The sequence below is a fragment of the Apteryx mantelli genome, chromosome 2, assembly GCF_036417845.1.
Source record: "Apteryx mantelli isolate bAptMan1 chromosome 2, bAptMan1.hap1, whole genome shotgun sequence".
Lineage (NCBI taxonomy): Eukaryota > Metazoa > Chordata > Aves > Apterygiformes > Apterygidae > Apteryx > Apteryx mantelli.
In genome coordinates this window covers 141866160-141881176 of record NC_089979.1, presented here as the reverse complement: position 1 = coordinate 141881176, position 15017 = coordinate 141866160, and the positions used below count along the sequence as shown (strand labels likewise).

Here is a 15017-nt window from a genome sequence, read left to right as displayed (position 1 = left end):
TGCTGTTTCACCTACCAATATTTCCATACTGCTTTTAGCTGCAGTCACAGGACAGCCAGGCACCTAGTGAAATCCAAAAATTCTGTAAATGCCAGTGGATTGAAGGAAGCAGAGACTGTGTAGTGGTAGCATGAATTTATGGTGCTGCAACTGGCTTTGTTTTTGTAGGGTCAAAAGCCTCAAAATGGTGCTGCCCAGCTAGGTATGACCCCAGCATCTGAGTAACCTTGAAATTGTATTTCCGGTCTGATGCATCAACTGCGATTGCAAAATGTACACCTAGACCAGCAAGGTTCGGGGCAGCGTTTGCTTATGGCCAGACACCCTGCCAACTAGAACATGCTCACTAACCTCTCTGGGAGCGTGAACCAACCCCAAAGTGCCTGTAAACAGGCACTTCAGACCTGATCTCATGTCCTGCCTGAGTGCAGCTGTGCTGGTGGAAGAGGCTGTTGCCTCTACTTGCCCCGGGAACAGACCTGCAAGCATGCTGGCTCAGCTGCTCATGTCCCAGGTACCCGACCTCTGCAGTCAGAGTGCGATATGCTGACAAAAGCCTGCTGCACACACTGTTTACTTGAACCTGGGCCAATATTGGATGAAAAGGTTCAAAGGAGAAGTTAGCTGAGTCAGCTGTTTAGAAGCAGTTGTAATCTCTGTCCCGGGAGAAGCCGAAGAGGGGGGCAGGATTGGCAGGGTGGGGGAGAGCGGCAGAGGACAGGCTGCTGCAGAGGCTGTGCCAGCAGCCCTCAGCTGTGGGGTCAAGGCACCGTCAGCTCTCTCCGTTCTTGGGGAGGCAGAAGGGTAGTGGGTCTAGTGCATGCTCTAAATCCCGTACAAATGCTTTGGATGCTAAATTGCCCTTACAAGCTGGGCCAGCAGCCAGCATCTGCCAGGATGTAGGTGCAACCCAGTCAGAGCCTCTTTTTTTCCTTTTTTTCAGAAAGTGAGAGAGGCAGCTAAGGCAGCCATATGTTGTTGCTGGGTTCCCCCCAACATGGGGCAGGGTCCAGGACCTAGATCTTATTTGGGATGATGAGCTTTAATAGAAAAATAGTCACCTCTGTGATGTATTATCCATAAAAATGTACCTGAAGTAGGAAGGAACAGCTGCTGATGACACAAGTTATAGATGTGTGCATTTCTTCCAAATGGATTTTGAGAGACAGAGAGGTTCAAGCCCCACTGAAAATGATACGAAGATTTTCTTAAAGTGCCTGGTGCAGACTGAATTCATAGCTCCTGGTAGCACTCTTTGCAGTTCCTTTGTCCTGCTTCCTTCTTGTCTACCAGCTCTGCCACTCCCCTATGAAGTGGTAAATGGTTTGGCAGGAATTTACCTGAGAAAGACAGAGTGACAAAGATTTGTAGAGATCCCAGAGAAATCTTGAGGGAAAGTGTTTATAGTTAACCAGGGAAGAGTGTGGATCCTGTGGACCTTGGGCTGCTAGCTCACCGGTCTGCCAGAATCCACGTGCTTTTCTCTGAACATGCTGTAAAGTCCATGGCCTTGCTATTCAGAGGGAGGGACAGAGGTTACAAGAGGTGCCTAGTGTCAGGTGTGAGAGCAGGGAGCTGGGTGCCATTGTATAGGCAGAAAGTAATTGATATTTTGAGGGAGTTTTGTTACTTTTTTTGCTGCTGACAGCTTATAAGAGTACCCAGAACACTGTAAAAGCACCTAGCAAGCAGAAGGCTGTATAATGTGCATAATTTAAGCCTCTTCTGCTAATTGTAAACATGATTTTGTTTTAGCAAATGTTTCAGCAAGATAAGGTTAGATTGTGTTGTACAGAGTCCCAGTGTAACCATTGCCGAGTAAATGGTATTATATCAGTGATACTTTTGACTCGCTGTGCTTTGACTCCTTTGCTTATGGTGCTTCAGAACAACAAAATGTCATCAACAATGTGAAATTCTGTTTTTTCATACCTGACGTTATATATATATATATATATACATATATATAAATACATACACATAACAAAATACATAATTATATGTGTGTGGTACATATCTATTTATATACACTGATGGATACTAGGTGTACGAGAAAATATGGATCTGATTTTAGAGTGCACATTGCGTCAATCTTCCTGAGTCAGTGGAATTCGAGGTCACCCAGTGCTTTACAAGATGACCTCAGCATCTTGCAGAATTGAGCTTCTGTGAAGAAAATGTTTTGTTTGCTATTTGAATCATCAGGAAGAGCTTTCAAGTTGATTCTGTGTATAAGTGAATAGGAAAAGTGCATAATGAAATAAGAAAGAGTGGGTTTCTAGGGTGCCAAAAAACTGTGAACTTCAGAGTAAAAGCAAGTCAATGCTATACTCATACTGGTTTTATTACCAAAATGAATTAAGACAATGGTTTATCTGTGCAGAAATGGTTAAGCAAATAAATTACAATTACACAAGATCTCTGGTTTTTCTTCTTAATATAATTTCTTGTTTTGCATTCCCTTTATGAACATCCTATTAGTTGTTTTTTCTGAGATTTACCTGCAGAAAATAACATTGCATGTGGTATCTGAGAATAATTAATACAGAGCAAAGAGCAGGGGCTCTAAGGATTTCATTGACCAGTAAAATATAAAACCAAATATAAAACCAAAATACAGCTAAAAACTATGTTTGGACTAGTGTGTATTATTATCAAAACCAGGTATTCCACATGTAGTGTGAGATTGCTTCTGCCTCATCTGATTTTGCATATCTTCTCCATTATCCAGCTTATTTCAGTTGCATGTGCTTTTTTTCTAGTACCCTGAATTGATGGTTGCTTCTTATAACAATAATGAAGATGCTCCCCATGAGCCTGATGGGGTGGCCTTGGTCTGGAACATGAAATTCAAGAAAACCACACCAGAATATGTTTTTCATTGTCAGGTAAGACCAAGAAAGCCATTCATTTCATGCTAGACAAAACAGAATTTACTACATGGTGCATCTGCTCAGTGTTTATATGACGAGGTTGAGGCTAAAAATAGGCTTTTTTGGAAGAAGTGCAAGTGCCAGTCCAGTGTTTTTAGAAGGCATTCAGCCTTCTCAAACAATACTGCAAGCCTGTCAGGGACTGTGTGTCATTCTTTGTCTATTTAAAACAGTCCCTAAGAGATTTAGTATATAAAGCCCTTGCACTTATGAAGTAACTGTGGTGTACCACTTCCTCATCCAGGCAGCAACATATGCTTTCCCACCCACGTTAGCTTCCTCACGTCCTCTGTATTCCAAGTGCCTACTCTTGCCTTGGTTCTGCTCAATGTCATATTTTGCTTTTAAAATTCCTAAGTACGCTGCATTTCTGGGCATGCGTCTTACTTACAGCTCAATGAAAAACTGTCTTGACTACAAGGATTACTCCACCGATTCCTGTTTGACTATCCTTTAGGTTAGCAAAGCAGTATTTCACCTTTCTCAGTGCTACTTTACGACCACTTTAGAAGTCTACAGACAATTTAAAAATAGCTAGATGTTTTATTTCCGTAAGTCTGTTTACTCCTCTTTTGCCACTGCTTTTCTGTGTGAAATAGCACAGCCTCATATTGACAGAACTGTTCTACTCATTGGCTCTATCTCCATCAAACCGACCAAACTGTGGAACAGCGTTTGGGCCAAATTTCCAACCTCTTTATTAATATCCTTCTGTGGTAATTAAATACAGGACAGTTGCATTCAAAAAGCCATATGGAAAAGTTTCAGTAAGTAAAACTTAACAATCAGAGATTAGTAAAATGCAGATTATTCTGCGGTAAAAATTGCTTCTCTTGGAGGGATATGTATTACCTGGCTGGTTGTGTAAGCTAAGTGTCATTTTACATTCAAGGACCAAACATCTTTTTGAACTAAGTTTGTGTTTTGACTTGGGTACATTATCAGATGTAACATAGTGGGAGGGAGTTGCTGGAATTGAAGTTACTGCTTCAACCCGATTAAGTAACCTTTAATTCTGGGCATGTTTTTCTAATTTGCTATACCGAAAAACAACTTCACAAGGAGTCCAGGCCTGTACAGCAAATACGCCATACAGATCTATATGCATGTGTGTGTGTGTGTGTGTGTGTGTGTGCGCACGCGAGCATGTATTACCTTTGAAATGAAAACTTTTCTTTTTCTGGATATCATATTCAGCAGTCTGATGTGTTCTTTCAGACTACTTAAGAGCATAGCTCAGATTCCAGGCTCAGATACTTCTAGGATGTTCATTCAACTTAATGTTTTAAATAAAATATTCAAGAAAAGAGATTGCCCATTGTATTTTAGGGACAATAATTCTTAACCTAGATTGATTTTACAAGTTAATAACCAGATTCAGTATAGCTCTACTGAGTACACAAAGGGAAGATTGACTACAGACATAACAATGTGCTCTGTTAATTAAAAATTCTATCTTGTTTTAAAAGTAAGTACACTTAAACAAGGGGAGCTATGACTCACTAAAATGAAAGCATTGAGACAGGCTGTATTCCCCATTAGAAAAATACACATAGAACAAAATAGTGGCCTGAGATTTGGCCTGACTGAGCTTCTATCTAATCCTCCCATTACAATGGATGTCCCCCTTTTTTAGCACTGAAACCTTAATACCTGTGAATTTTGAGAGACACATGGCACTGTGCTTTCATATGCATCCTGGATTAATCATCTTCCAGTGAAATGAGGTCAGTTCTTGTGTCCATGGGAAATATTTATTTGCTTGGTCAAACTGTCCCCAGATAATTTGCATTATGAGTTCATTATGAGTTGGAGCCATGTTTGAACCACCATTTTTGGGCTTCTGACATGTGGGATATCTTCTGCATCTCAGATTGGATGGGCATACCCACATGGGATTAAATGGGGAAGCAGAAAGCATTTGACTTCGTCTCTTGAACACAGGCTTTGCGCTAACTGACTCAGATGGAAAATAAGAAAAAAATTATCTTAGCTCAGAGTCTGGAATTCAGGTCTGTAGATCATCATGTTATTCTGTTAGTGGAAACCAACTGTATTATTAGTTAGCCCCATATCATTTATATTACCGTTTTGCAAGAGGAACATTCCCTGACTCAGTCCTGATTCAGTCATTTCTCCAGGTCTTCTGTGAGGCATGCCCAATTTTTCTTCAGCTCTACATGACCTTATAGCAGTCCAGCAGGTAGGGATGAACACACACCTTGTCACTACAGCTAAGTTGCCCAGATATGGTAAACGCGCATTACTTTGGTCATATTTTCCCAATAGACTCTCTATGTTCTTTTCCAAAGAGTTTCTTTGGTCTTAATACTATTTGATTGTGACTAATAACTTTCATCTTTCAATTTTGGGAGTGCAGAGCAAGATGCAAACGTGTAGAAACTCATTTCAGATGTGACTGTCAAGGAACTCATGCAAACCCCTTCTGCGAAGCCAGATCAATAAATATGTTTATAAACCCATTTCTCAACAGGTTCTAAGAAATTCCCCCTCAAGAGTTCTGATAACATCAGTAGAAACAGATATGTGAAACATCTCTGGACAGCTAAAGAGTTGGGTGAGCTTCAGGAGGTAGAATTTTAGATAATTTTACCGCCTAAGTACATTTGGTAAATTCTAGAAACTAGGAGCCATAATCTTGTTTATCTGTCTTTCCTAGTATATAATAAAGGTTTAAGTGAGATGATTACCACGGAATTTTTTTTTTTTAACTTCTTCTGTGACTTTTTGTAATCTTACATAGGATCATTGAAATGACCAACAATCTGTCTTTCCCGGTACCTTCTCTGAAAGTTGCCAGAACCAGGGGCTTCAACTGAAGTTGTCTAGCAGCCATAGCAGACAACGATGCAAAAATATACCAGTGGCGATGTCTTTTCTCAACACCAGTCAGCGAAATGTTTGATTTCTGTCCTAAAATGTAAGGGATGGTACATTCTGTAAATATTTATCATCTTAGCTGTTGTCGTTAATGATGTTACGGTTATTATTCATATAAACTTCTTGCCTGTTTTAAAGTCATGCTAAGCTCTCGGCTCATTAATATAGTGTAGATGGTACTAAATTTCATAGCTCCGTAATATGTTGTGCTACAAATACTGGGTCATTTAAAAATATGTTGCTGTTTGATTTAAATTAATATGTATTAAGAGAAAACTGACCATCAGCCAGCTGGACTTGTTTACTCAGCTCAATAATTTATGTGAACTGTCATGTGATCTATGATAGCCTTTCTAAACAAAACAATTCTACTGGCTTCTGCCGCATCCTCCAGTGGAATACTTCTTTTCCTCTATTCATTTTTGCCCTTCTTTAGGTTTTTATATTTCTACTTTATTCAGTGATGTGCTGCCAGTATTTTAGCTGGGAGTCCCACAGATTTTTTCCTCTATAGGTCATCATACATCTCTTTACCACAAGGTTAGAAATGGAAAAGCAAGGAAGAGTGAGGGATTGGGCAATATGTTCATTTGTTTTCCCATACAAGCAAAAAAAAGTCTGAGAAACATAATGAATTTGGAAGGCAATATCATTTGCCAAAGAAATGAATGCTCAGTGCTTTACTTAAGTAATGAAGAATAAATTGAGCATTTAGCTAATATTGCAGGGTGCAGACTGGGAATTTCCTTGTAGGGAAGATTCAGGGATCTCCTCTTCCCCCACACGGGAGCATCACGAACTCCTGGTATAATGCAGTGCATTCCAAAGGCAAAAAACAAGCCTTTCAGAAGTACTTTTTGAGGCCCTATGGATGAGTCATTCCTGATGGGAATGGTTTGGCAGTATCCAGAGAGGGAAAGAATTCCAGCAGAGACAAGGAAATCACATTGACTTTCCCTCAGTTTGGTGGCAGAATTTTAAGCAGTAGTTTACACAGCTTCTCTCAGCTACTATAGATCTACTTTTAAAATGGGGTGATGAAAATGAAAATAGTATGGCATGGTTACTGAATGATATGACTCAACATGAGTTCAATGTTGTATCAATTTATGCAATCCATGGAGCTGGCCTCGTATGGCAAGTGAACATTCCTATGCAATCAACTGATAGAGTAGCATCATGATACTTCTCAGTCTTATTCTCTACCTCTTTCTCAGGAAGTGCTCCTATAAGATTTCTGTGTTCTTTCACTGAACAAACAAATGGAAATCTAGATTATTCATTAATTATGAGGATTATTTGTAATACAGTGCCCATTGTTTATGTACAACTGCTCACCTCTACTCATGATGTTGCTTCTGTTTCCTGATGGGTTGATCTAAGCTTTCTAAGCCAAAGTGACCTAAAGAAGTACCTGAAGCTTTGCATCAACATATATGGTTGAGTGGGGCAAATAAGAACTCAGTCTGTCTTTGTCCTAAACTGGCCAGCTGTGAGTTCTGCTCCATGAGCCATGCCACAGCATTCATGCAGCTCTGAGTCTGAACTAATATACTCTCCCTCCCAGTAGGGCCTACTGGCATGGGTACAGAACTGCTCTTATACAAGAACTCATAGCTTTTGTGTTGGAGCTGATCTGCAGACTCCGAGGACACAAGGGATAGGAATGATCAGTGAGTCTGGGGGGCTTTAGGATATTACAACCCCTTTCCTTTCTTCTGGAAATAGAGGGGTTATTAAAGTTGGTTGCAGTACCTGGATCTCAGCTTTAAACAACATCCATCATGTCATGAGAAGAGCTGGGAGGGGGGCAGGGGGGTGGACAGCTAAAGATACTAGTTTCTTCCAAATAAAACAAATTGAATCTTATTTTCTGATTTGGAGGACTCTGCATTGTGTTTGGAAAGTTTCATGAGTTCTGCTTTTCTGCGGGCAATCTAAAGATGCCCGTAGCAACAAAAATGAATATATTGACTGCATTTTGATTTATTTTATTTCTTGATCTATTAATTTCCTCTTTCTCTGCTGTGTCTTTTCAAAATGTCTCAAAAGGGCAGTGAGATGTACAGATCTGACACTTAGAAGCAACTCCATTCAGCATATTTTTAAGTAAGGAGAGCACATGTGAAGTAGCTTTTATTTCAGGAAGCAGTAACCATTTGAGAGTTCTTTCAAGGAGTCAGATAGACTTTTAGCATAATCATAAAAAGATTTCAGCAGTATATCACTTTTAATAGCTGCAGCTATTTCTGTTCATTTCCTAAAATGCCGTGCAGTCAGATTTACTTGGTTGGTTCCATCTCTTTACTAAACTGTCAGGTTTTTTGTGGGATATGGGACTTGGGTTTTCTATTTTAATTTCAATAAAAGCTGTCCATGCTTGGAAAATATTGGTGGATTGGGTATAGAATCAGCCACTCAGCCGCACCACAAAATGTTTCATTCTCCCCTAGTTTTTTTGTAGTGGCTTCTATACACTGTCATTAAGTTATGTGTTTGACCACTCTTCATTGCTTATCCTGGTGTGGTCTTTCCCTTTCCAACTGAATGGATGGAGTCAGAAATGCGTATCTTAGAATTAGATGCACTGAGGTAAGTGAAGAGCTATATTTAGTGGCTGATATTGGCCAGAGTTGCCTTTTTTTTTCCTGATTTGGTTCCTTTGTTGCTGTCTGCTGTTTCAAAATCAACATAAATTCCTTCAGATGTGCTTTTTGCTTCAGCAGCCTGCCTTCTAAAGGTGCTGAGTGCCCAAATCCATGAGACCTCATGTGTGGAGCAGGCTGAGGTAACAGCATATATGACTAATATCCTCCTTTTTCTCTTGTCCTCCAATTTCCTTCTCTGTGGAAGCCAGATCAGAGTTCAGTCCCTCCAGGACTTCAGAATAAAAAAAGTATTACACCAAATTTAATTGTCAAGAAAGCATGCTTGAAATACTTAAAAAAATTAAGCAACATTTCTCTGATAATTATACTGGTGCTTTTCCACACAGGCGTCCTCACTTCATTGCTGCTATCTAAATTTCAGGAAGGATGTCCCATAATACCCACACATTGCACCTCCATGTTTCAGTCATCATGATTTTCACAAGGAAATGATTTCTTTGTCTCTGTGTGTGTCACTTTGGTGCTTCAGAGCCTTGGAAGAAGTAATAGTCTCTAAGCTCCCCAACTTCCCAGAATTCCCTAAGCAAAAGCAAGCTGAAGAACCAGCAGCATTTCCAGTCCCAGAAGTGAATTTTCTAATTCTTCACTTTCTGGTGGAAGAGGGCACCTCTGGTCTTTTTTAAAGTACTGCAAAAAAAAAAAAAAAAAAAGGCATGTGGCTCTGAGCTGACTGCAGATTTTCCAGTGAAAAGTCTTTCTCATCAAAAAACGTCCAGTTCTTAAAATAGAACTGGTCTACAGAGGAGAATTGGGTTTGATGAATTACCACTGAAGTGTTGGAAGACAAGAGACTATGGGCATAAGTTGAAGTAAGAGAGGTTCAGACTGCTTATAAAGAAAACCTTTTTCACCATGAGGACAGTTAAGTATTGCAGCAGGTTGCCCAGAGAGGCTGTGCAGCCTCCATCCTCAGAGATTTTTCAAAACCAGACTGGATAAAGCCCTAAGCAGCCTGCTTTAATCTTGTAGCTGACCCTACTTGGAGCAGGAGGTCGGACTGGAGACATCCTGAGGTCCCTTCCAACCTGAATTATCCTGTGATCCTAAATCAGGTTCTGCTCATTTTCTTACCAGTTCTCCTGGTGAACTACTATGGACCTCCAAATGTCTGGCTGTGAGGATGCTGGGGCAGCTCCCATGCTGGGAATGCTCCGGGGCCCAGGGACCAAATCTGTGGAGAATTTTTGTAATGCATACCAAAATGATATAAAATGGAACCAATTAGGTAGGGTTCCATCATAGATACAGAGGTGGTTTTGTTTTCATTTCTGCTTTTTCCTCCTGTTATGTGCCTTTGGTAAATGTTCTTTGTGGAGCTGCGTAGAGCCCTTCTGTGCCTGCTCACTGTGAAACTTTGCTGCTATTCATATGTGACTGTATGCTCACTTGCACACTGTAATAATTCACTAAAATGCATGGATACACTATTTTGCATTCAAATTTTGGGAAATTTGTAGCTGTACTACTAGGGGAGGGGAACAGTTTCAACTACGGCTTGTGATAGAAGGACGTATTTGTTTTGTTCTTATCTTAAAACATATATATTTTTTATCCTGTTGTGTTAGTCCAACATAGCAATGCAAACCACAGCTTGTGCTGTGAGGATTTCAATAAACAAGAGTTCATGGCTTTTCTCTTAGATTTTTATTTTAAAATTTTCTTCCTGTTCTCAGCTGCTAACAGCTGTCTTTTTTGCTCCTCTTAGTGGAGTTTACACCACCTCCAGTCTTTGGCAGTTAAAAATAACTATCATCTGGTCTAAGATTAGTGCTCCAGTACTTGTGGGGAGATCGTGTGTGAGTCAGTAGGAGTTACACCCACGCATCCAAAGGCTGCATGTAGTCCTTGGAAAATGGTTTTTGCTCTCTGTCTTGGGTGAGAGGAGAGGGCTGCCTTCAGCAGATATGCCGGGGGGGCCAAGGGGAGCAAATATGCAAGAGACAGTGTCCTGTCTCCCAGATAATAGCGAGCTCAGAGGCATCGATGGAGGAGGACAGAAAATGCATTGGAAACGTACGTTCAGTCCTGTGTGTCACAGTGTCTCGTCCAGGCCTGAGCTCACCAGTGTGAAATGCCCCAGGTGAGCCCCAAGTCCTGCTTTGCTGCTGAAATACCACTGCTATTAATGTGGCATCTGTTAGCATTTGCAGCTTAAGGAAAAGTATGTCGTATTTTCCACAGGGCCTTTCAGTCCTAGCCCCTCTTAAAACTGCTTTTATTTCCAGACAAAATCAGACCATAATACTTTTCATAACTGGAGTGGGAGAAGGGAAGCTTCTTTCAGGCAAGCTCTGAGAGAAACGCAGCGCCTGTATTTAGATCCGTTCTGAATGGAAGTGAATTGGACTCATCAAGTTGTATGCCTTTCCTTGGGTTTATCTTTGGCTTTCCTAACCCTTAGCAAAACTCTTTTTTTCCATGATGACTTTGATCTCTTGTTATCTTGTGCAGAACCCTGAGAAGCAGCACGCCTGTCAAAGCCAGTGTGTGCATTATAACAGCATAATTGTATGCCATATCGCATCAGTCTGTGGAATGACTGCTAATACAAAAGATGGGTGCAGTTTCCGTATTAGTAATTAACATTCTGAATTACTTGAGGACTGTGTTTATACATACCAAGTCTGCTAGCAACAGAATGCTCCTTTGCTTTACAGCAATGCTCGGCATAGATCTTGCACATTTGAAACTAAGATTTCAATTATGAGTCAAAGAATTAGGAAGTGACAAGATTTGCTTTTCTTGGAGGGAAAATTTTAGGCAGTTCCAGCTTCTAAGCCTTTTTGGAGAGGGTAGAGTGTTATATGCTTAAATGATATGCTGTTACCACTAGTTATAGTGTTGTGCATTTTATATATGTTAAAATAGTGATTTGTAATGAATCTTTACAGATGCTATTTCTCTTCTTAAAGTTCACATATACTTCTCTTCAGACCAAATTTAAAGAGAGTATCAGCCGCTCTTATTTAATATGTTGGGCATTCTGTTTTTAAGAGTTTCTTATTTTGTTTCACTGATAACTTGCATTGTACCTTTTTGAATTTTTGGCATCTAATATGTAACATGCAAATTATGCAGTTTGGAGAAAACCTAGCCTTTGAATCTGCAGAGTTAGACATGAAGTATTTTTAAAGCTTTAGCTAGCTAAGGAAAAAAAAAAGGTCTCAGTCAAAAACTATATTTCATAAGAGAAAATTATAGTGATATTGATGGTTTGCCAAAACCTCAAGCAGTGACAAAATCCACAGAGTGTCCTGAAAGAGATGCCTTTGCAAAACCATTCCTTTGCAGATGGCTTAGATTATTGATGCTTATAAACACATGGCATTATTCGTTTGGCTTAGAATTTTGAAAAACTCTGTTGATAAAAAATGCAAATTTGTCATACTATCCCAAAATCGCAGGAAAAAAATCACCAAATCCTGCAATTGTTCCTGAGGGTGTTTTATAGGTTAGTAGTTGTTGATTTGGTTACATTTTAACATGATATAGCGTAAAATGTTTTAAGAAAAAGGGAAGAAGGAAGGAAAAAAAACCCCGTAGCTTTCCTTTGTTGATGTGAACATTACATTTCAAAGTTTTTCGTGTATATCTGAAACTCCCAGTGCTAAAAGGGTTTTGAGTGAGCAAGAAATGCCGGATCAGATGTGAAATCAATAAGTAAGACAGATCCTTCCACAGAATTTCTTCCCATAAAGGATATAAAATACCATGCAATTCCCTAGTTGCACTGCAAATGATAGATAAACAGCCATGGGCATGACTTTTTTGTTTAGGTTATGTAACTGTTCTCTGTGTGAGCTGCTTGCAACGGAGAGTACATTTGGTCCAAATTCAAGAAAATTATTTCACCTCATGATTTTTGTCTCTGTGGGAGCTCTATGTGAGGAGTGAAGCCTCATTCTGTGTTACCTGGCACAAAATATAAAACAGTTACTCTTTTAAAGTGCTGTAAAAGTCCCCAGAAACCAAGGAATCCATCATAAGAGCCCTGGATATGACTGTCCTCTACCTTATGTCTAAAATCAACAGTTTCCCGCCCTCTGCCCCCATGGCTGGATGACTGACAAGTAGCTCCCTGAAAAGAACTTTTGTGCAAGGACAGCATTGATTTAACGATGATTAACACTCCAGGCCTTCCATAAAGTGAAAAGAGAAGCACGTGCTCACTGAGATACTGATATTATCTTGGGAAGACTTCTCATGCGGGGCAGGGAATCCTCTGGAAACCAGCAAAACGGAAAATCTCTATCAGCCCACTTAGAGACTGGCCAGTAATTGTTACTGTGTGTGCATGCCTCTGCCTAATGTACCATATTTGCTGTCACTATCAGGATGATAATAAAAAGGGAGCCTTTATTAATAATAAGCACTCTTATGAAGTCATTCGTCGTGTTTTACAATAATTTCATGATCCATTATATAACCATAATAACAGAATACAAATGATGACAAATACCATAGATTTAACTTTCACGAAGCAGATATGTCTGATGAAATTTTATTGAAACAGAATTGTCTTTGTCGTGAAAAATATCAGAGAACTTAAAGTATATTTTTTTCAGTGTGAGATGAAAAGCAAATGTCTTCTGTGAAAGAAGAGATATGCTTTTAAAAACTTGTCATGCTGGAGAGATGGTGTTTTCATTTTCTGCAAGACAAAATGGGCTAGGGTGCATTAAGATCTATGATTAATTCATTTTGATTGCTCTTCTAACAATGGTTAGTATTTTTGTAGCTAAATATATCTATTCCCCTTCAATTCCATATTGTTCTTGGACATACAGTGAATCACCGATCACTTCATGTGGAGAACATGCTTAACATTTGCTATCTCATGTTTACATCTGTAAATAAATAGACTAAGTGCAGTTTGGATTAGGTTAACAATGTACAGGAGTTGTGCAGAATTGCTGTTTGCAAGGAATTGCCTGGGGTAAATCCATTCTTCCTGGAAGGATAGCAATGAGTTATAAAATGTCCTGTCACTGGTGGGAGTGGATGACCCCTGCGAGCTCTTTGTTGAGCAAGATGTGCTCCTCTGTTACTGCAGGAGTTAGCTAATGTACTCTGGCAAAGCTATGTTGGTTTATAATAACTAGGGCTTTGACCTTGAGACTTGAAAACTGCTTATCTCATTCCTTCCTCCTGTCCAAAACTACTCATGGGAAAAAATAGCAGAACCCAAATAGCAGCACCTTGCAGGTAAGAACATGGGAGTCATGTGAAATTTCAGGAAGCTAAGGTTTGTTTGGAGAAAGTGGGATTAAAAATTGGGCTTGTAATGAGAAGCAGTCTTCTTTTCCTGAGCAGCTGTAGCGATTCCCTAATGTACTATGGGTGCAGAGCCAGGCTACTCCTATCAGACTAGGTGCATTAACTTACTGTAGCAGACATGAACAGTGCTACGGCAACTCACATGTTCCCTGCCTCATCCTTAAACACAGACTTGCCTGTGGTATCTTCTGCATTTCCACTAGATAGCTGTTTATCTGTGCTTCTCAGTCTCTCAATCCTCATATCTACGTGCAATGTTTAATTAATTTTCAATTATTTCCAATTATCTAGTGACATTACTTATAAATGATATATAACTGAAAGTGATGGATTTGGGCAAATATAATAGCCTGTCAGTCTTCACTAGAAGCTACAATTAAATCAAAAAAGATAAGAAAAGATTACTGTAATTATTTTGACAGTGAACTGATAGGAGTTTGCCGAAGTGACGCAGACTACAGAGTATGAAATGCCAGTTGCTTAGAAGCGAGTAAAATAAGATATACTGTTACCCCTTGGCTTGCTTGGGACTGCCTGCTGAAGTCATCTCATAGCCTTCACCTGGAAAAAAATCAGCTGACCTATCTCCAGGATCAGACAAAGTTCCACTCAACCAAAGACTCGTAGGGTCCTTGATAAGTAGAAATGGGCCTAGTAAATAGAGATTTGTTCAATTCTGGGCTCCCAAAAAGAAGAAGGACATGGACATGCTTGAGTGAGTTCAGCAAAGGGTCACTAAGATGATTAAGGGACTGGAGCATCTCTCATACGAGGAGAGGCTGAAAGAGCTGGGATTGTTAGTCTGGAGAAGAGAAGGCTCAGAGGGATCTTATCCATGTGCATAAATACCTGGTGGGACAAAGAGGGTAAAGGAAACGGAGCCAGACTCTTCTCAGTGGTGCCCAGTGACTGGACAGGAGGTAATGGGCACAAATTGAAACACAGGGAATTTTATTAAAATGTAAGAGAAAACTTTTTTACCGTGAGGGTGATTGAACACTGGATCAGGTTGCCCAGAGAAGTTGTGGAGTCTCCATCCTTGGAGATATTCAAAAGCTGTCTGGACAACCTGCTGTAGCTGACCCTGCTTTGAGCAGCAGGATTGGACAAGGCAATCTCCAGAGGTCCCTCCAACCTCAGCCGTTCTGGGATTCTGGGATTCTGTCTCTGATGTTTCAGGCTCTTTTTGCCTTCTCTGTAATTTTGAGGTTATGCAGAAGTCAGCTGGGCTTTAATT

The 15017-nt window shown here is 40.0% G+C and overlaps 1 protein-coding gene across 3 annotated transcripts in view; it reads left to right on the top strand.

Annotated features, from left to right (window-relative positions):
* Positions 1-15017, top strand: part of DYNC1I1 (dynein cytoplasmic 1 intermediate chain 1) — a 202400-nt gene that overhangs the window by 123522 nt on the left and 63861 nt on the right. For all 3 annotated transcript variants that reach the window (XM_067291673.1, XM_067291671.1, XM_067291674.1), the window contains exon 10: positions 2763-2888. In XM_067291673.1, coding sequence (XP_067147774.1) covers positions 2763-2888 — 126 coding nt within the window. The remainder of the gene's footprint in view (positions 1-2762; positions 2889-15017) is intronic.